Below are 21,947 nucleotides of genomic sequence, written 5' to 3' on the forward strand. Positions count from 1 at the left end.
CCTTCATAAAGTTGAGGCCATTATCAGCTCCATTTAAAGACAAGGAAACTAAGGTTCCAGGGCATTAGGACATTTTCCCAAGGTTGCACGGCAGAGAACCTGAGATAGGACTGGAGTCTCGGTGCTGTGCCCTGCTTCCTCCCAAAGTGTGTGGCAGCCTGCAGGAGCAGTGCTTCAGAAGCACCTCTGTCTCAGCACCGCCCTGCCTGCCTTCCAAGGAGCCAAGACCTGGAGTGGCGGGGAGGCTTGACTTCCCAAGAGGAATCAGGATGTCGTCCTTGGGTAGGGAGATGAGAAAGGAATGTCTAAGCAGACAGAATAATTGCTTCCCTTTGAAAGGATGTAATTGCTCCCAATGACCACAGCGTGACAGCTGATAGTTCCTGAAACCCCGAAGGTACAATGAGGAAGACATGTTATCCGTTGGAATAGCAGGGCCAGCAAACAGGAGGGCCAGTAAATTCAGCAAGGCAGCAGGCAGATGGACTCAGAGGAGCCATCGCCCAGATGGACAAGGAGCTGTGGGCAGGGCCTGGCCCTGGAGGGCAGCCTCGGTGAAGTCGGTTCATCACTGGCAGGACCAGCAACGTTGAAGTGCTGGGTGGAGAGTTCGGGTCCTGGGCACACTGCTGGGGAGAAGGTCAGGTAGAAACCCAGGAACAAAGGTCTGTAGAGGATCCAGGGCCATGGGTGGAGGAAGGAGCCTAAATGGCCGAATGGAGCCCTGTGTCCCTGGCAGACGTGCATTGTGGAGGACCTCACTGGGGCCCGCCGGCTGGCAGAGGCCTGCTTCTCTAAGTCAGCGTTAGCCCTGGCCCTGAGCCGAACCTCCCTGGTAGCATGTGGAGCCTCAACACAGTGGGGCGGGAGGAAGGAGAGAGAAGCTGTGCGGGCTTTCCTCCCACAGCCCACTGCCGGTCGGGGCTGGGAGGACTTTCCCCATGCTGTGAAGGGTCTGAAAGCAGCTGGGTGTGGTTTCTCTTGTCCCTTTCAGAAGGAGGTTGCCTGTGAGCGTGTTAGCAAGCTAGCTTCCTGCCGGATAGTGATGGTTCTCTGAGGCTCAGTTAATCTCAGGCCCTGTCCTCCCTCTGCAGCACGATGCCCAGATGGACTACTACGGCACCCGCCTGGCAACCTGCTCGTCAGACAGGTCTGTCAAGATCTTCGACGTGCGCAACGGGGGCCAGATCCTCGTCGCCGACCTCCGGGGGTAAGCGCCCCCGACCCTGGACAAAGCCTCAGAGAGCGTTTGGGTTTCTCCGATGTGACAGGAAGGGCTGAGAGCCCAGATCGGAGCAGCCCCTGGTGTGGGTGGCAGAGAGGATTCCTGGTCCCAGCCAGCTGACTGCCTCAGCAGGCGTCCCGGGCTAATGGGCCAGGAGCCAGTCCCACCTCTGCCACCCAGATGCCCACAGACAGCCCTGGGGTGAGAGTCAGGTAACCCCTCTGTCTTCACCTGCTCACCCCTGACCCAGGCTGGGACAGCCTCCGCCCAGGCATTGCCTGCTCACAGGCCTTCAGTGGCTACTGCTGTGTTCAGAAGTGGGAAACTGTCTTGTCTTTTCCTTTTTAAACACGTTCAGCTCACATGATCTGAAGTGACTCAGAGTATAATAGTAATTATGTGGATCCCACCGTTTGGCCTGTTTGCCCCGGCAGGCACTCAGTGAGTATTTACAAATGTTTGGTTTACCCTTCTCCGTGTGCAGTCTTGAGATCCTGGTTTTCTTTTTTGTGGCCACACTCTGGTGTTTTCCCTCTCAGTTCACTACCTCAGATGGATAGGGTCCTTAATCCGGGTTCCATGAATCTCCAGGGGTTCTGTGGGTAGAATTCAGGGGATGGTAAACTCAGAAAGGGGAAAGGGGAAAAAATCACGTCTTTATTTTCAGTGACTCTGATGTGTAGCATTCGCTTCAATTATGGCCATAGGCCAGGAATCACAGTAGTAGTCGTGGTACCTGTCCCTTTTTTTTTTTTTTTTTTTTTAATATTTGTCTTCATTGGGTCTTAGTTGTGCCACTTGAGATCTTCTGTTTTGTGTAGACATGCAGATCTTTAGTTGTGGCTTGTGGGATCTAGTTCCCTGACCAGGGATTGAACCCAGGCCGTCTGCAGTGGGAGCTCAGAGACTTAGCCAGTAGACCACCAGGCGAGTCCCCAGTACCTGTCACTTTGTTACCAGAAGAAGTCACGGATATTTTTTATATCACATTACAGTTGTAGCTTTCTCAAAATAGCACTTATGCTCATCACTCCTGTGAAATTAGAATGGTTATTAAACTTGCCACTGGAGTTTGTTACTTAACGTATTAATAAAGAAGCACGTATATCACTAATAACGTAAATTGTTCTTTAAGCTTTTGATGACTTTCAGTATAAATGGATTTCATTTATAATTCTCACTCTCTGTATTTTATTCATTATCCTGAAAAGAGACCTCAGCCTTCACCAGACTACAGAGGAGAGGTTAAGAATCCCTGACAAGTGGGTACTCACTACATGTTTGTGAATGGATTAAAGAAAACATAGCTAAGTCAGTAGCCATTTAGGAAGATAGGCCTAGAAATTCCTGTCTTCCTGGGTGTCAGGAGTCGCATGCCTGAGGAGCCCAGTGCCGCCTCCCCCCCCCAGCGGCCGCTGGCTGAGCAGAGAGCTCACAGGGTGAGGCCTGGCTGCCAGCACTGGCTTGGACACACTGCCTACGGTCGCTTGGTCCTTTCTGCTCAAAGTACGAAAAGATGGGAGGGTAAATTCATGCCCCCATTCTTTGCTCTCTCAGTTAAAACTATGCTAGTTGTAGGACGATTGACCCTCCAGGAGTTTCACCGGCAGCTCCTTTGTGGAGATTGCGGCTGGACCGTTGTCCCAGCTAAGGGAGGTAGACTCTTGAGTGTCCGCAGCCCCGGATGAATGGGTGAGCAGGGAGTAGCTCACAGGTGTCGGACTCGGGTTTTTTCCTTTTCTTGTACCAAGCACTGTTTCAGACCCTTAAATGAGTTGTCACGGACATCTCCCTCATGACCACCACGTGAAAGGTCATGCTGACGTCTCTCTCAAGAGACAAAGCCAAAGAGGATAACGGCCCTGACCTGAAGTCAGGCAGCTAGTGAGTGGCGGATGGGTGTGAAAGAGCCCGTCCCGTCTGCTCTGTGCTGCCCACTGCTTGTGTGCTGGGTGCCCCCTCTTCTGAGCCATGGACCCAGGACAGAGCCTGGCACGGGGCGCATGCTCAGACAGTAGTGACCAGGTGAGCGCACAGAGATGGCAAGGGAAGAGAGAGACCTGCCTTTTGAAACAGTGCAGAGTAGTGGAAGGCACTGAGATGGACCATTCACTGCCTGCTTGAGAGCACAGCCTCCAGGGCTCTGCTGGCTCAGGGGAGAGGGGCTGACTTGCTTTCAGCCTCGGGGTCCTCACTGTCCGGTGAAAGTCCCTTTTGGAGTGACCTTATTCAGCTCTATCCCTTTTGAAATTCTTCGGCAGTTCTCTCCTGAGAAGCCATTCACTTGTGTCCAAAGTAGTGGCCAGCAGAGTGTCCTGCATTCCTTTCGCCCATCTGAACAGCCGGCAGAATGCCCTCCGTTCCTTTTGCCCATCTGAACAGCCAGCAGAGTGCCCTGACTTCCTTTTGCCCATCTGAACAGCCTCTGGCCCTCTCGCCTTGCAGCCATGAGGGTCCTGTGTGGCAGGTGGCCTGGGCCCACCCCATGTATGGCAATATACTTGCGTCCTGCTCCTACGACCGAAAAGTCATCATCTGGAAAGAGGAGAATGGCACCTGGGAGAAGACCCACGAGCACACGGGACACGACTCCTCAGGTACAGCGCGGGGAGTGGGCGGGGGCAGGGGGCGCACAGTGAGAGGGTCTGTCCACAGCGGAGGCAAGGTCCTAAGACCTAAAGCCAATACAAAGCAAAACAAGAAGAGCAAAGACAAGACAGCGAGGCTGGTTGTTTGGTTTTTTCCTGTAAGCTTTATTCATTTTAAGTACTGGTCTTTGTTCTGAGAGTATAAGATAGGCTTTAGCTTATGATGATGATATTAGTAGGTGATGGGTTTTTTAAATCTCAACTGACAAAATTACAACTTTCCCCAAGGTGATCCCTACAATTTTTCTTTTTTTTTTTTAGAAATTTAGTTAAACGGTAAGTCTCGGACATGAAAGTCTCTCACTGTGCCTCCTTCCTTCCTGCAGTAAACTCCGTATGCTGGGCTCCCCACGACTACGGCCTCATCCTGGCCTGCGGCAGCTCAGACGGGGCCATCTCCCTGCTGACCTACACTGGGCTGGGCCAGTGGGAAGTAAAGAAGATCAACAATGCTCACACTGTAAGTCCACACCCTGCCTGCGGGTAGGGCCGCTCTTCGGCCTCACCATGTGTCTGCTCTTCACTCCTTAGAGAAGGGCAGGAGCGGCGTCACTGCTGTGCGGTGGGCCACAGGAGGGCTCTGAGCAGACACCGCTGGGAGAGCAGGTCTGAGGCTCTTTGCGCCAAAGCCAGACAGAGGCTACATCCAGGGAGGCCAAGCTGCACCTGCCTCATTCAGCCCAGGGCAGCGCTAGCACTGGTTCCTCCAAGTCAGGGAGGGCCAGGGCACTGGCAGGGGGGCAGCAGTAGCCTGCCTACCTGCCACCCTTGTTGTGTACACCGCAAGTTGACATGGCCTGCAGTGACCACTGGGGCTCCTGGAACTGATTGGTGTTACAGAAAGCATCATAGGAAGTTAGTTCTCTGCTTCCTGTGTAAGGGTGAAACAGTCAAGAAAGCACTGTGAACAGTGCTGGGAGGGCTCACATTTCTTGACCCTCTAGTGTATGTCATGTAATCCTCACAGATGTTTGTGAATCAAAAAACTAACAAATGTACAGATGTGTAAGGTCACCAGTCCTGTTCTCATTTTGTGAATAGATACGTGAGGCCCAGATAACTGACTTAGAGGAGGTACTGTGCTGGGGTTAGAACACTGGAATCTGTGTACCTCTTGTCTACACAGCCGTCCAGCCTTGATGGCCCCAGAGCTTCTGAAAGCTATCCAGATGGAAGTCAACAGCCCCAAGTCTAACCCCTACTTTTGCAGTTCTCAGATCCTGGGAACCCACAGCCTGCCCAGCCTTCAAGGCCCCAAGAGCCTGTCTGTGGCTCTTGTTACTTGGGACCCTGTTACCTACATCTGCTGACTAACATAAAATTGAATAGGCCTAGAGGCTTCTGGAAAGATGTCAGGGAATGACGTCATAATACTTGAGTCTTTTCCACATCTCTGCATAGAAACCAACAGAGCAACTTAGGTAGCAAAAAACAAAACTTTCTGAGCAGTAGTTGACAACAGAACTGGCTCAAAAGGTATTTCCATGAACTCAAAAATACAAGTGAAGAGGGATGGACCAAATACAACACCAAGACTGCGTGGGATTGGCATGCATGCGCGCAAGAGGAGGAAGTAAGTGGCGAGCAGTGCCTTCCAGTGGCACCTGTGGAGGACCCACAGAGAGCAGGAGGTGTTCACGGAAAAGCATAGCTGGCCACTTGGCCGACAGCCGCTGTTTGAGAACAGGGATTTTGTACTTCTGTTTGTAACATTTTAAACTCATAAAATTCACCCTTTTAAAAAATACAGAGTTCTGTAGTTTTTACTATACTCATAAAGTTGTACAACTCTCACCACTAATACCTAGATCATTCTCATCACCCCAATAAGAAACCCCATTAGCAGTCACTCTCCACCCCACCCTACCCCCAGCCCTGAGCAACCCTAGTCTACCTTCTAACTCTGAATTTGCCCACTGGACATTGCCAATGGACATTACATATTGCCCATGGACATTGTCTGTAAGTGGAATTATGCAGTACAGTCCACAGAAGACTGACTTCTCTCACTTAGCTTGTTTTCAAGGTTTATCCATGTTTCATCCAGATCATAGCATATATCACTGCTTTGTTCCTTTTTTATGACTGAATAATATTCCATTGCGTGAAAATATATATATATATACACACACATTTTATTTTGCATTTATTTCGTTTTTATTTACCAGTTAGCAGTCATTATGAATAACACTCTAACATACATTTTTGTATAAGTTTGTGGTTTTAATTTTTTTGGGTAACTACCGGGATGTAGAACTGCCAAGTAAGGGAAGCTCTGTTTAATTTTTTGAAGTAACTGCTAAACTTATCCAAATTAACTGTCCCGTTTTACATTCCTGCTAGCAGTGTATGAGGGTTTCAGTTTCTACACATCCTTGCCAACATTTGATGATAGCCATCCCAGTGGATGTAAAGTAGTACCTCCTTGCGGTTTTGATTTGCATTTCTCCAGTGACTAATGACGTTGGGCATCTTTTCACATGCTTACTGGCCATTTGTGTATTTTCTTTGGAGAACTGACTCGGGGAGTGGGCTTGCATTGTCTCATACTAGGTGAGTGCAGGGGACCCACCATAAGAAAGACGGAAAAAGGGGCTTGGGGAAATCTTGCCATCATGACCCGCTGGGCTTGCTTCCACGGCAGTGCTCCTCGTGAGCAGAGGGACGCAGAGCCAGAGAGGGACACGGAATGGAGGATGTAGACCAAAGTGGGCGAGAGGAACACAGCCTTGAAATCCCCAAAGCAAGGGTCAGGTTTGTTAACACTACACAGAAACAGACTTCTGAACTTAGGAAGGCTTTCCTGAACCTCACCATCAGGAAAACTAATTCCACATAAAAATACCGAGAAGTGTTTGAAGTGAAATCACATACAGAATTTTCCTTTAAGAAAGAAAGACTATGTAGAATAGCACCCTTACAGACAGTGAAAGAAAGACATGCCCACAAAAATTGAATCAGTTGTCATCTATTTCAAATCAAGCTAAAAGGACTTTTTTTTTTAATGACAAAAGACATAAAATAGCATAAATCAAAATAAGAAAAATTCAGAAAAAATGAAGTGACAGGACTCAATAAAATTATAAATAAAGACTAACTTTAGAAGGAGTGTAAGAGCAAATAAACAACAGATAATGCCTTAAGATAAACAGTGTGAAAAGAAGGGGAAATCCCCTCAAGATGACGCTATAAATTTTGACAAAAAGTGAAGATAGGCCAAGATCAAATGTGAATATTAGGAGTCCAGAAGAAATCAAAACAAATACTAAAAATTGGTTAAAAAACTACCTTACTGCTTCTAAGTCGCTTCAGTTGTGTCCGACTCTGTGCGACCCCATAGACGGCAGCCCACCAGGCTCCCCCGTCCCTGGGATTCTCCAGGCAAGAACAGTGGAGTGGGTTGCCATTTCCTTCTCCAGTGCAGAAAAGTGAAAGGGAAGTCGCTCAGTCATGTCCAACTTAAAATTCAAAAACTCTCTGAAACTACATGTTGAGAGAGTATACCTTATATTTAAGAATATCAACCCAGAATCACAAGCCAAAGACCTAAGGATAGTGAAATTACTGGCTTTTAAAACAAATCCTTCAGGCATCTAGGCAAAAGGAGCCATGTGATTTACAGGGGAAACATTATCATCAGACTTTTCAACAGCGATGATAAGTGCAAGAGAAAGTGGAGAACGCACTTACAACACTCGAAAGAGTGTGTGAGCCAAGGATTTAACTTAGCGAAACTGACTTTCAAGTTCACACAGACTTAGCAGCTTTCCTGGCCAGATCTTTAGGAAATAACCAAAATGTGAATCAGCAGGTGAATGGGCCAACAAACTGACGCAGTAGAAATGTTACCTAGCAATTAAAAGAAATGACTATTGACACAAGATAAATGAATTTTAAAATGTGTGCTAAGTGGGGAAAAAATCGGTCAAAAGGTGCATACTCTGATTCCATAGTATGGGAAAGCAAACTCTAGTGACAGCAGGTTGGTGGTCGCTGAGCTTGGGGGGTGGGGGTCAGAGGTGGATTGTAAACTTGGAGATGCTAGATGTGTTCATTCTCTTTTTTACCAATAACTTACTATTTTTTTAATCACTTTTTTTTTAATGGAGGTATTAACTAGTCACCAAGCTGTGCATCACATCCCCATCTGATACTTATTTTACAGCTGAAAATTTGTATCCATTCAGCCAGTCTGTCTTTTGGTTGGAGCGTTTAATCTGTTTGTGTTTACAGTAATTATTGATACGTATGTTGTTACTGCCGTTTTGCTAGTTGTCGTGGACTTGTTTTTGTAGGTCTTGTTCTCCTGTTCCTCTTTCGATCTCTTGTGACTTGATGACTAACTTTAGTGCTCTGTTTGGATTCCTTTTTCTTAGTTACATTGTGTGTCTATTGTAGATTTTCAGTTTGTGGTTACAGTGAGGTTTTGATATAGTAGTAGTGGAAATGGCACCCCACTCCAGTCCTCTTGCCTGGAAAATCCCATGGACGGAGGAGCCTGGCAGGCTGCAGTCCACGGGGTCGCTAAGAGTCGGACATGACTGAGCGACTTCACTTTCACTTTTCACTTTCATGCATTGGAGAAGGAAATGGCACCCCACTCCAGTGTTCTTGTCTGGAGAATCCCAGGGATGGGGGAGCCTGGTGGGCTGCCGTCTATGGGATCGCACAGAGTCGGACACGACTGAAGCGACTTAGCAGCAGCAGTGTATATGAACAAGATTGTTTTACATTGCTGGTCTTTTCATTTTAAATGCATTTCCAACATTTTGTGTTTGTGCTCTCCTCACAGTTGATTTTGACACCGTATTTCTGTGGATGATTCCCTGCCTTTATGTTTCCCTTTGCCAGTGAGCTCTTCCGTGGATAGTTTTCTTGTTTCTAGATGTGACCTTCTTTCGCCCTGCCTAGAAAAATTCCTTTAACATTAGTTGCAAAGCTGGTCCGCTGGTGCTGAATCCTCTCAGCTTTTGCTTGTCTGTCAAGCTTTTGATTTCTCCTTTGAATGTCTAAACGAGAGCCTTGCTGGTGAGAGTATTCTTGGTTGCAGGTCCTTCCCTTCTGTCGCTTTAAATACGTTGTGCTGCTCCCTTCTGGCCTGTAGAGTTTCTGCTGAGAAACCAGCTGCTAACCTTTGGGGAATTCCATTGTACGCTATTTGTTGCTTTTCCCTTGTTGCTTTTAATATTTTCTCTGTGTTTACTTTTTGTCAGTTTGATTCCTATGTGTCTCAGCATTTCCCCCCTTGGGTTATCCTGCCTGGGATTCTGCTTCCTGCACTTCAGTGACTATTTCCTTGCCCATGTTAGGGAAGTTTTCAACTATTATCTTTTCAGATATTTTCTCAGGCCCTTTCTCTTTGCCTTCTGGGACCCCTGTAATGTGAACGTTGTGTGTTTAATGTTATGACAAAGGTCTTCCTTTCTTTTCATTCTTTTTTCTTTATTCTTTTTCATGGCCATGATTTCCACCATTCCATCTTGCAGCTCACTTATCTTCTGGATTCCTCATTCTGCTACTGAGTGCTGCTAGTGTATTTTTCACTTCGTTTATTATATTTTTCATCTCTCTCTGTTCTTTAGATTCTCTAGCTTTTTATTAGGTAAACATTTCTTGTGTCTTCTTAGTCTGTGCCTCCATTCTTTTTCCAAGATCTTAAAACATTTTTACTGTCATTACCCTGAATTCTTTTTGGAGTAGAGTGCCTGTCTCTGCTCACTTCGCTGCTCCTCTGGGGCTGTATCATGCTTCTCCGCGGCTGTATCATGCTTCTCCGCCTGGAACATACCCTGCCGTCTCGTTCTGTCCAGCTCTGTAATTGGTTTCTGCGCCGCAGGGTGGAGGTTCTTGCTTCTGTTGTCTGCCCCTGGTGGAGGAGGCTGGTCTAACAGACTTTTGCAGGCTCCTACCCCGCCCCCCACCCCCCACCCGTGGATGGAGCTGGCTCTTGTCCCCCTGGTGGGCAGGGCCAGCTGTGGGCTCAGGAAGACTTGAGGCAGCCTGTCTGCTGATGGGGGTGCTGTATTCCTGCCCTGCTGGTTGTTTGGCCTCAGATGTCCCAGCATTGGAGCCTGCAGGCTGTTATAAGGGAAAGTTTGTACCTTTTGACCTCTTTTCACCCATTTTGCTAATCCCTCATCACCACCTCTGGAAACCACCAATCTGTTCTTTGTATCTGTGAGCTTGGGGTTTTTTAAATTAGTGTCACATTTAAGTGAGATCATACAGTACTTGTCTTTCTCTTTCTTACTTACTTCACTTAGCATGATACCCTCAAGTCCATCCATGTCGCTGAAGATGGAAAGATTTCATTCTTATTTTATGGCTGAATAATGTTCTGTGTGTGTGTACATACCCCACCTGTTATCCATTCATCTGTTGATGGACATTTTGCTTGCTTACATTTCTTAGCTATTATAAATGTTACAGTGAGCATGGGGGGGTGCATTACATTTCTTAGCTATTACAAATGTTACAGTGAGCATGGGGGGGTGCAGATATATTTCATATTAATGGAGGATTTCCTTGTTGTTTGTTTGTTTTTTGGTATAAATAGGCAGAAGTGGAACTGCTGTATCTATCTAGGTAGTTTTATTTTTAATTTTTTGAGGGTCCTCCATGCTGTGTTCCATAGTGGCTGCACCAGTTTACATCGTCACCAGCTGGGCACAGAGGGGTGCCCTTCTCTCTGCGTGCTCACCAGCACTTGTCTGTTTGACAGTGTTGTCTCTGACAGGTGTGAGGTGCTCTCCATGGTGGTTTTGATTTGCATCTCCCTGACGACTAGTGATGTTGAGCGTCTTTTCATGTACCTGTTGACCCGTCTGTGTATCTTCTTTAGAAAACCATATATTCACATCCTCTGCCATTTTTGAGTTGAATTGTTTGCTTTTTACTGATGAGTTCTATGAGTTCTTTTCTGTTTTGGATATTGACTGCTTATTAGGTAGATGATTTGCAAATATTTTTTCCCATTCCGTACATTGCCTTTTCACTTTGTTGATGATTTCTCTTGCTGTTCTTTTTGTTTGATGTAGTCCCTCTTGTTTATATTTTCTTATGTTGCCTTTGCTTTTGGAATCAGGTGCAGAAAATCAACACCAAAATCAGTGTCAAGGAGCTTAGCCCTGAGTTTTTCTCTAGGAGTTTTATAGCGTCAGGTCTCGCATTCTTTAGTCCGTTTTAAAGTAATTGTTATGTATGGTGTAAGGCAGTGGTTCAGTTCCATCCTGACGTGGCCGTCAGGCTTTCCCAACACTGTCTATTGGAGAGCCTGTCTCTTTCCCATTGCATAGTCCTGGCTCCTTTGTCATAAATTAATTGCCCACATACATATGGGTTTATTTCTGGGTTCTCGGTTCTGCTCCATTGATCTGTGTGTCTGGTTGGGTTTTATTTCTTTATTTTGAGTTTACATTTTAGGAAGGGTAGAAAGTATCGGGCACATAAGTAAATGTAGACAGTAGCAGTGTTATAAATAATGTTTGTCTGGTTTTAACGCCAGTACCACACTGTTTTGGAGAGGGAGATGGCAGCCCACTCCAGCGTTCTTGCCTGGAGAATCCCATGGACAGAGGAGTCTGCTGGGCTACAGGGGGTCGCAAGGAGTTGGACACGACTGAAGTGACTGAGCACACTGTTTTGATCACTGCATTTTTGAATTAAGGGGTTTTTGTGATTCCATACAGATTTTAGGATTGTTCTGTTTCTGTGAAAAATGGCATTGGAATTTTGACAGGAATTGCATCAGATCCATGGATTGCTAAGTGGAACTGACACTCCAACAGTATTCTTCCAGTCCATCTGCACAGATACCTTTCATTTGTGTTTCTCTCATCACTGTTCTCAGTGTACCGCTCTTTCACCTCATCGGTTAAATTTGTTCCTAGGTATTTTATTCTTTCTGATGCACTTGTGACTGGATTGTTTTCATAATTTCTTTTCTGATAGTTCATGATTGGTATATGGAAATGTAAGAGATTTTTGTGTATTGATTTTGTATCCTTCAGCTTTACTAAGTTCTTCTATTGTTGCTGACAGGTTTTCGGTGGATCTGGAGGATCTTCTGTATATATCATTTCCAAATACTGGCAGTTCCACTGTTTCCTGTCCAATTTGGATGCCTTTTATTTCTTTTTCTTGTCTGATTGCTCTCGCTGGGACTTCTAATACTTTGATGCATAAAAGTGGCAAGCATGGGCATCTTTTTCTTGTTCCTGATCTTAAAGGAGAAGCTTTCAGCTTTTCACTATTGAGAATAATGTTAACTATAGGCTTGTCATGTATGGCCTTTATTATGTTGAGGGACATGCCTTCCATACCCATTTTGTTGAGAGTTTTATCATAAATGGGTATTGAATTTTATCAGATGCTTCTTCTGCATCTACTGAGATGATTATGTGATTTTTTTTTTTCCTTTGTTTTGTTAACCTGATGTAAACACCTGGATTGATTTGTGGCTGTTAAACCAGCCTTGAATCCTTGGAATAAATCTCACTTCATCCTGTGTGTGATTCTTTATTATATTGTTGAACTTGGTTTGCTGATTATTTTGTTGAGGATTTTATCATTAACATATTCACAGTTAATAGTCTAATTATATTCTGTTTCTTCGTGATTCACTCTTGCAGTGTGTTCCTAGGAATGTATCCGTTACTTCTGTTACCATTTGTCTGCATATTATTTTTCTTAGTATACTCTGACAAGCTTTTGTATTTCTGTGGTGTCAGTTACCCCTCTTTCATTTATCAAATGAAATTTGAGCCCTCTTTTTTCTTGGTGAGTATAGCTAAAGGCTTGTCTATTTCATGTATAGTTTCAAACAGCCACCTCTTAGCTTCATTTATCTTTTTGTCGCCTTTTTAGTCTCAACATCATTTATTTCTACTCTGACTCTTATTCCTTCCTTCCTTCCACTAACTTTGGTCTTCATTTGTTGTTCTTTTCCTGGTACCTTGAGGTATACGGTTAGCGGTTTTTTGAGATTTTTTTTTCCTTTAGGTATTTTTTGCTGTGAACATCCCTCTTAAAACTGCTTTTAATGCATTCCATGAATTTTGGTGTGTTGTATTTCTGCTTTCATTTGTCTGATGGTGTGTTTGTTATTACTCTTTGGATGTCTTTGTTAATCTATTGGCTGTTCAGTAGCATGTTGTTTATTCTTCACATATTTGTGGATTTTCCAGTTTTCTCCTTGTTATTAATTTCTAGTTTCATATCACTGTGGTCAGAGAAGATGCTTAATAGGGCTTCAGTTCAGTCACTCAGTATACTATTTCTGGCTCTTTATGACCCCATGGATGCAGCACGCCAGGCTTCCCTGCCCTTCACCACCTCCAGGAACTTGCTCAAACTCATATCCATCGAGTCGGTGATGCCATCCAACCATCTCATCCTCTGCTGTCCCCTTCTCCTCCCACCTTCAATCTTTCCCAGCATCAGGGTCCTTTCCTGTGAGTCAGTTCTTCACATCAGGTGGCCAAAGCATTGGAACTTCAGCATCAGTTCTTCCAATGAATAGTCAGGACTGATTTCCTTTAGGATGGACTGGTTGGATCTCCTTGCAGTCCAAGGGACTCTCAAGAGTCTTCTCCAACACCACAGTTCAAAAGCATCAATTCTTCAGTGCTCAGTTTTCGTTATGGTCCAACTCTCACATCCATACATGACTACTGGAAAAACCATAGCTTTGACTAGACAGACCTTTGTCAGCTAAGTAATGTCTCTGTTTCTTAATATGCTGTCTGGATTTGTCATAGCTTTTCTTCCAAGAGCAAACGTCTTTTAATCTCATGGCTGCAGTCACCATCTGCAGTGATTTTAGAGCCCAAGAAAAGACAGTCTGGCACTGTTTCCATTGTTTTCCCATCAATTTGCCATGAAGTGATGGGACAGGATGCCATGATCTTCACATTTTGAATTTTGAGTTTTAAGCCAGCTTTTTCACTCTCCTCTTTCATTTTCATCAAGATGCTCTTTACTTCCTCTTTGCTTTCTGCCATAAAGGTGGTATCATTTCCATATCTGAGGTTATTGATAATTCTCCCGGCAGACTTGATTCCAGCTTGTACTTCATCGAGCCCTTGCATGATGTCCTCTGCATATAAGTTAAATAAGCAGGGTGACAATATACAGCCTTGATGTACTCCTTTCCCAATTTGGAACCAGTCCATTGTTCCATGTCCGGTTCTAACTGTTGCTTTTTGACCTGCATACAGATTTCTCAGGAGGCAGGTAAGGTGGTCTGGTATTCCCATCTCTTGAAGAATTTACCATTTGTTGTGATCCACACAGTCAAAGGCTTTGGCGTAGTCAATAAAGCAGAGGTTTTTCTGGAATTCCCTTGTTTTTTTCTGTGATCCAACAGATGCTGGCAGTTTGATCGCTGGTTCCTCTGCCTTTTGTAAATCCAGCTTGGACATCTGGAGGTTCTCATTCCGTGTACTGTTGAAGCCTGGCTTGGAGAATTTTGAGCATTACTTTACTAGCATGTGAGATGAGTGCAATTGTGCGGTCGTTTGAGCATTCTTTGGCATTGCCTTTCTTTGGGATTGGAATGAAAACTGACCTTTTCCAGTCCTGTGTCCACTGCTGAGTTTTCCAAATTTGCTGGCATATTGAGTGCAGCATTTCACAGCATCATCTTTTAGGATTTGAAATAGCTCAGCTGGAATTCCATCAGCTCCACCATCTTTGTAGTGATGCTTCCTAATGCCCACTTGACTTCACACTTCAGGACGTCTGGCTCTAGGTGAGTGATCACACCACTGTGGTTATCTGGGTCATTAAGAGGTTTTTTGTATAGTTCTGTGTATTCTTGCCTCCTCTTGTTAATATCTTCTGCTTCTGTTAGGTCCATACTGTTTCTGTCCTTAATTGTGCCCATCTTTGCATGAAATTTTCCTTTGGTATTTCAGATTTTCTTGAAGAGATCTCGTCTTTCCCATTCTATTGTTTTCCTCTATTTCTTTGCATTGTTCACTTAGGAAGGCATTCTTATTTCTCCATGCTATTCTTTGGAACTATGCATTCAGATGGGTGTATCTTTCCTTTTCTCCTTTGCATTTCACTTCTCTACTTTTCTCAGCTTTTGTAAGGCCTCCTTAGACAACCATTTTGCCGTTTTGCTTTTCTTTTTCTTGGGGATGGTTTTGATCACTGCCTCCTGTACAATGTCATGAACCTCCATCCATAGTTCTTCAGACACTCTTTATCTATCAGATCTAATCCCTTGAATCTATTTGTCACTTCCACTGTATAATCATAAAGGATTTGATTTAGGTCATACCTGAATGGTCTAGCTTAACTTTCTTGAAGTTAAGCCTGAATTTTGCAATCAAGAGTTCATGATCTGGGCCACATTCAGCTCTCGGTCTTATTTTTGCTGACTATATATAGCTTCTCCATCTTTGGCTGCAAAGAATATAATCAGTCTGATTTTGGTATCGACCATCTGGTGATGTCCATGTGTAGAGTTGTCTCTTGTGTTGTTGGAAGAGGGTGTTTGCTATGACCAGTGCATTCTCTTGGCAAATCTCTGTAGCCTTTGCCCTGCTTCATTTTGTACTCCAAGGCCAAACTTGCCTGTTACTCCAGGTATCTCTTGACTTCCTACTTTTGCATTCCAGTCCCCTATGATAAAAAGGACATCTTTTTTTGGTGTCAGTTCTAAAAGGTCTTGTAGGTCATCATAGAACCGTTCAGCTTCTTCAGCATTAGTGGTTGGAGCATAGACTTGGATTATTGCGATACTGAATGGTTTGCCTTGGAAATAAACAGATCATTCTGTCATTTTTGAGATTGTACCCAAGTACTGCATTTCAGACACTTTTGTTGACTGTGAGGGCTACTCCATTTCTTCTAGGGGATCCTTGCCCACAGTAGTAAATATAATGGTCATCTGAATTAAATTTGCCCATTCCAGTCCCTTTCAGTTCACTGATTCCTAGAATGTCAGTGGTCATTCTTGCCATCTCCTGTTTGACCACTTCCAGTTTACCTTGATTCATGGACCTGACATTCCAGGTTCCTGTGCAGTACTGTTGTTGGCAGCATCAGACTTCACTTCCATCACCGGTCACATCCACAGCTGGGCGTTGTTTTCGCTTTGACTCTGTCTCTCCGTTCTTTCTGGAGCTATTTCTCCACTCTTCTCCAGTAGCATATTGGGCACCTACTGACCTGGGGAGTTCATCTTTCAGTGTCAAATCTTTTTGCCTTTTATTGTGTTCATGGGGTTGTCAAGGCAAGAATACTGAAGTGGTTTGCCATTCCCTACTCCGGTCCACTGCATTTTGTCAGAACTCCATCATGACTTGTCTCTTTGGGGCAGCCCTACAGGGCATGGCTGATAGTTAGACAAGGCTGTCATCCTTGTGATCAGTTTGGTTAATCTTCTCTGATTATGGTTTTCATTCTGTCTCCCTTCTAATGGATAAGGATAGGCTTGTGGAAGCTTCCTGATAGGAGGGACTGGCTGTGGGGGAATCGGGTCTGGTTCTGATGGGTGGGGTTGTGCTCAGTATATCTTTAATCCAGTTTTCTGTTGATGGGCTGGGCTGTGTTCCCTCCCTGTTGTTTGGACTGAGGCCAAACTATGGTGGCAAACAGTGGTGATAATGGCAATCCCCTTCAGAAGGACTTATGCCAGCACAGTTGTATGCAGTGCCCCTGACCCGGCAGCAGGCCACTGTCAACCCACGCCTCCACCAGAGACTCCTGGACTTCAGTCATCTTAAATTTATGAAGACTTTTTTGTGGCCTAACATAAGATCTGTCCGGGATAACGTTTCATGTGCACTTGAGAAGACTGTACTGCAGATATAGTGCAGGTTTGGCTCCAGACCACCACAATAAAGCAAATGGCACAATAAAAGGAGTCACATGATTTTTTGGATTCCCAGTGCGCATAAACGTTATGTGTAAACTATACTAGTCTACTAAGTACGCAAAGTAGCATTATGTCTAAAGCAGTGTACATACTTTAAAAAACAGCTGACTGCTCAAAAAGCTAACCATCATATGAGCCTTTAGCAAGTCATAAATAATATTAGCGTTAGTAACAGCAAAGATCACTCAGCATAGATCACCAGGACTGATGTAATAATGAAAAAGTCTAAAATATTGCAAGAATTATCAAAGTGTGACACACAGATGGGAAGTGAGTAAATGCTATTGGAAAAATGGCACCAGCTGAGTTGCTCTACTTAGGGTTGCCACAGCCTTCAGTTTGTGAAGAACTCAAGTATTAAGCACAGTGAAACAAGAGACAATAAAGTGAGACATGCCTGTATTCTGCTGCTTTGGGTGGAACATTCTCTGCATCTCTGTAAAGTCCCTCTGGTCCACTGTGTCCCATAAGGCCACTTTCTGTCTGGATGGCCCAGCCATCGACATGACCCTGCTGCTGCAGTACTGCCGCCTATATCTCCCTTCAGGTCTGCTAATATTCGCTTTATATATTTTGGTTCTCCTCTGTTGAGTGCGTAAACGTTTACAAACGTTACATCCTCTTTTTGGATTGACTCCTTTGTCATTATCTAATGCCCTTCTTTGTCTTTTAGTACGGCCTCTGTATTGAAGTCTGTTTTGTCTGATACAGGTATCACTACCCCAGCTCTTTTGGTTTCCATTTGCATGGAACACCTTTTTCCGCCTCTTGTGTTCCAGTCTGTGTGTGTCCTTAGGTCTGGAGTGAGTCTCTTACAGGCAGCGTACAGACGATCTTTCTTTCTTTCTCCTGTCAGCCATCATTCCATCTTCCATGTCTAATTGGAGATTAGTCCACTGACATTTAGAGTAATTATTGGGCTGGTACTTAAGGCTGCGTTACTGGTTTTTTGTGGCTTTTATCCTTCTTTAGCTCTCTTACTTTGTAGTTTGATGACCTTTATCCTTGGGCTTCCATGGTGACTCAGAGGGTAAAGAATCCGCCTGCAATGCAGGAGACCCCGGTTTGATCCCTGGGTCAGGAAGATCCCCTGGAGAAGGGAGTGGCTGCCCACCCCAGTTTTCCTGCCTGGAGAATTCCATGGACAGAGCAGCCTGGCGGGCTACAGTCCATGGGGTCACGAAGAGTCAGACACGACTGAGTGACTAACACTGTCACTTTCATGCTCAGATCCCTTTATCGTTATCTGTATCTGCTGCATAGATTTTTGCTTTGTCATTACTATGAGGTTTACATATAACAGCTCATATCAATAACAGTCTGTTGTAACTTGATAAATTTGTACTCATTCTAAAGCTCTATATTTTTACCCTCCCCCACCCACTTTTTGTTTGATGTCACATTTTACATCTTTTTATTTTATGTATCCTTTTAACTAATTACTGTAGTCACAGATTTTTCTTACTTTTTTAACCTTCATAATAGCATCATAAGCAGTTAATCTACTATCTTTAATATATATTTATATTATGAGCATAAAACATGGAAGATTTATACTTTTATATGTTTTCTTGTTACTAATTAGCACCCCTTCTTTTCAGCTTAAAAAAGTCCCTTAACATTTCTTGTAAGGCCAGTTTGCTGCTAAGTCACTTCAGTCGTGTCCGATTCTGTGCGACCCCAGAGACAGCAGCCCACCAGGCTCCCCCGTCCCTGGGATTCTCCAGGCAAGAACACTGGAGTGGGTTGCCATTTCCTTCTCCAGTGCATGAAAGTGAAAAGTGAAAGTGAAGTCGCTCAGTCGTGTCTGACTCCTAGCAACCCCATGGACTGCAGCCTACCAGGCTCCTCCATCCATGGGATTTGCCAGGCAAGAGTACTAGAGTGGGTTGCCATTGCCTTCTCCGTTTAGTGGTGATGAAATTCTTTCACTTTTGCTTATGTGGAAAACCATCTTTCCTTTAATTCTGAACCGTAACTTTGCAAGGTAGAGTAGTTTTGGTTGGAAGGATTTTTCTTTCAGCACTTTGAGATTCATTTGATATCTTGATTGTAGTGCAGGCTTTACAGGATATGCTGATGTCAAAGTTAATCAGCTTGTGCAGTTTATGTGCTGTTTAACATCATTTAGATCTCAAAGCTGTCTTTACAGGTTGGAGTGTGAGGAATGCAAACTGTTATCAGTGTGCAAGAACTCAGGGACTGTTGTTTCCATAAGCCCTTCCCGAGGTATCTACTAGAGAATAAGTTTTAGACAACAAAAATGGCTAGAAAGACATCCATATAAATATATAGTTAGTTGTAAAGAACTTAATACTGAATGAGTCATGTGCTCGGCTAACATAGATAGAGTATAACTATTTAAAAATGGTGTGCAGCACAAGCAACTGGAGATCTATGCTTCTTAATGTTAGTACCATCCACACAAAAACACTCCCTAACCAAAAAAAAAAAAGGGGGGGGGGGAAATGGAGTTGTTAAGTTGTTGAGTCATATCTGACTCTTTGCCACCCCATGGACTGATGCAGATATCACTATTCTGCTGTGTGTTAAATGAAATAAAATGAATAATCATCTATCAGTGAACATCCTTAGCACCATTTCAGGTACACTTCAAATAGTTTCTCACTGAAAGAATCCAGAGCTCTTCTGGAAATGGCCGATCCCAGGTTTTGAGGCAGGAAAGGAACAAACATCTTGTTATACCAGATAGAAAAGAAATCAGTGACATACTTAGACATACCAAGGTTATGTCAAAGGAGCCACCCTGAACAGGCTCACAGTGCCAAAGATGGGCAGTTTGAGTGTAAAATGTTAGAATGATTGCAATGGACCGAAAGCCATCAAATACGCTTAAATCCATGCCTTCATCCTGATATTTATTTTTAAAAAAAGAATCAGTCATCTTTGAAGAATAACAAGAAACTGGTTCAGAAGGGATTAAGTGTTTATCCTGCCTTTCCTACCTGATCTGTACCCCTGTGGGGAAGCAAATATTAATGAATGAAATTGCCCCTGTGTAGAGTATTCCATGTAATAAATGACAAAGAAAGGAACAGAATCACAGTATCACCATTTCGTATGCCCAGGGAATCAAAAGAGGCATAAATTACTGGTGTGGTAATAACACATAAAGAGAGACAGTCTGAGGTCGTATGCCTCCTGCTGAAGGAATACACAGTGCTCTGTAGTCTTGGCAAAAGGAGACATACCTGAATCTGATCAGTAAGATCATAGGGAGAATCTATAAATGAGAGATGCAGGAAGCATCAAAAAAATGTTTTTACTCACACTGGTCAGAATAAACATCATCAAAAAGTCTACAGAAAAATAAATGCTAGGGAGGATGTGGAGAAAAGGAAAGAAACGTCCTACACTGTTGGTGGGAATACAAATTGATGCAGCCAGTATGGAAAACAATGTGGAGACTCCTTTAAAAACTAGAGCTACCACATGTAGGATATATATGGGATATATGTCCCATTCCTGGGCATATATCCAGGAAAAGTGAGAACTCTCATCTGAAAAGATACACGCACCTCATTGCTCATAGCAGCACTGTATTAGCCAGGACGTGGAAACAACGTCAGTGTCCGTAAAGAGAGGAAGGGATAACGATGACACGGCACACACGTATATACACACAAAGTGGGATGTCACTCAGGCAGAAAAGAACAGAACGACGCCATCTGCAGCAACGCGGACGGACCTGGAGATTATTATACCAAAAAGTCAGAGAAAGACAAACACCATATGATCTCTCTTATACGTGGAATCTTAAAGATTGATGTAAAACACAGCCTCACAGACAGGAAGCAGACTCACGGGACGTCCCTGGCGGCACATCGGTCGAGACTGTGCTCCCAGGGCAGGGGGCATGGGGGTGACCCCTGGTTGCGGAACTAAGATCCCGTATGTGGCACAGCGTGACCAAAAAAGGGAAAACAAACTTACGGTTACCAAACGGAAAAGGGGGGAGGATAAATTAGGAAGTTGTGATTAACATGTACCCACTGCTATATAAAAATAATAACCAACAAGGAATTAACTGTAGAGCACAGGGAACTCTATTCAGTATCTTGTAATATTAATAAGTTACAATGGACAAGAATCTGAAAAAACGTATATATGTGACTATCCCTTTGCTGTACACCTGAAACAACACAAGTCTTGCAAATCAACTATATTTCAATAAAAGAGAATAATGCAATATATATATATATTTTTTTTTTTTTTTTAATGGCACAACTAAACTGGTGCCTCGGAATGTGCATTTGGGTGACAAATGTGCTAAAATAAATAGAAATCAGAATAATGTTTACTTGCAGGGGAAGAGGAGCTGTGATTCAAGTAGGACATAAACGACGGGGCTTCTTGGATAAATGGTCATTTTATTTTTTGACCTGGGATGACTCCAGGAGTACTTCAGAGTAATTGACGAATCCATGTATTTGTTTTGTGTGGTTTTCTGAAATCTGTGCCCTCCCTTCATATATTTGGAATATGTTGTGTCTTTTAAATTCCTGAGAGTCCCCGCTTCCTACTTTAAATGCGTGTTGCTGAGAAAGATGCACACTGTAAGGAATCCTTGAAGGAGAGTTCTGGGTGGGTAATCCTGAATTCGTTAAAGAACTGTCCTGCATAATCCAGTCCTGAGAATTGGAGATGATCCCCAACCTTGGGTCTGCACAGACAGTGTCGCCGGCCGAAGGGGGCAGAGTCAGCACGAGTCCCTCTCCCTACAGATCGGCTGCAATGCTGTCAGCTGGGCCCCTGCTGTCGTACCCGGAAGCCTCATAGACCAGCCATCCGGGCAGAAGCCCAACTACATCAAGAAGTTTGCGTCAGGCGGCTGTGACAACCTCATCAAACTGTGGAAGTAAGCGGAGTTGGTGACCTTTTTAAGGGGAAGCTTCTCCCCTGTCTACTCTCCACCCTGTCTACCATGACTCGGCCTCAGTTCACCAGAAACAGAATCACCTTTTCCCCTTCTGCCCATTGAATACTGTCTTCAGTCTGTCAGAGGACATCCTTTATTTAAAACAAAAAGTCAAAACCTTGCCCTTTCCTCGGGCGCTTTGACTCTTCCTAACTGCTATCATTTGACTCAACAAATGCTATCAGAAAGATGGAGTAGCTTCTCCAACCCTGTGGAGCCCTTGGGGCAGGGGAGGAAGGGAGGTGA

The 21,947-nt window shown here is 44.2% G+C and overlaps 1 protein-coding gene across 1 annotated transcript in view; it reads left to right on the forward strand.

Moving 5' to 3' along the window:
* The window catches only part of SEC13 (SEC13 homolog, nuclear pore and COPII coat complex component), a 37,270-nt gene that overhangs the window by 3,774 nt on the left and 11,549 nt on the right, over positions 1-21,947 (forward strand). The window contains exons 3-6 of the mRNA XM_040246769.1: positions 1,095-1,210; positions 3,671-3,822; positions 4,200-4,333; positions 21,508-21,641. Of these exons, the coding sequence (XP_040102703.1) occupies positions 1,095-1,210; positions 3,671-3,822; positions 4,200-4,333; positions 21,508-21,641 (536 nt within the window). The remainder of the gene's footprint in view (positions 1-1,094; positions 1,211-3,670; positions 3,823-4,199; positions 4,334-21,507; positions 21,642-21,947) is intronic.

The sequence above is a fragment of the Oryx dammah genome, unplaced genomic scaffold, assembly GCF_014754425.2.
Source record: "Oryx dammah isolate SB20612 unplaced genomic scaffold, SCBI_Odam_1.1 HiC_scaffold_9, whole genome shotgun sequence".
Classification (NCBI taxonomy): domain Eukaryota; kingdom Metazoa; phylum Chordata; class Mammalia; order Artiodactyla; family Bovidae; genus Oryx; species Oryx dammah.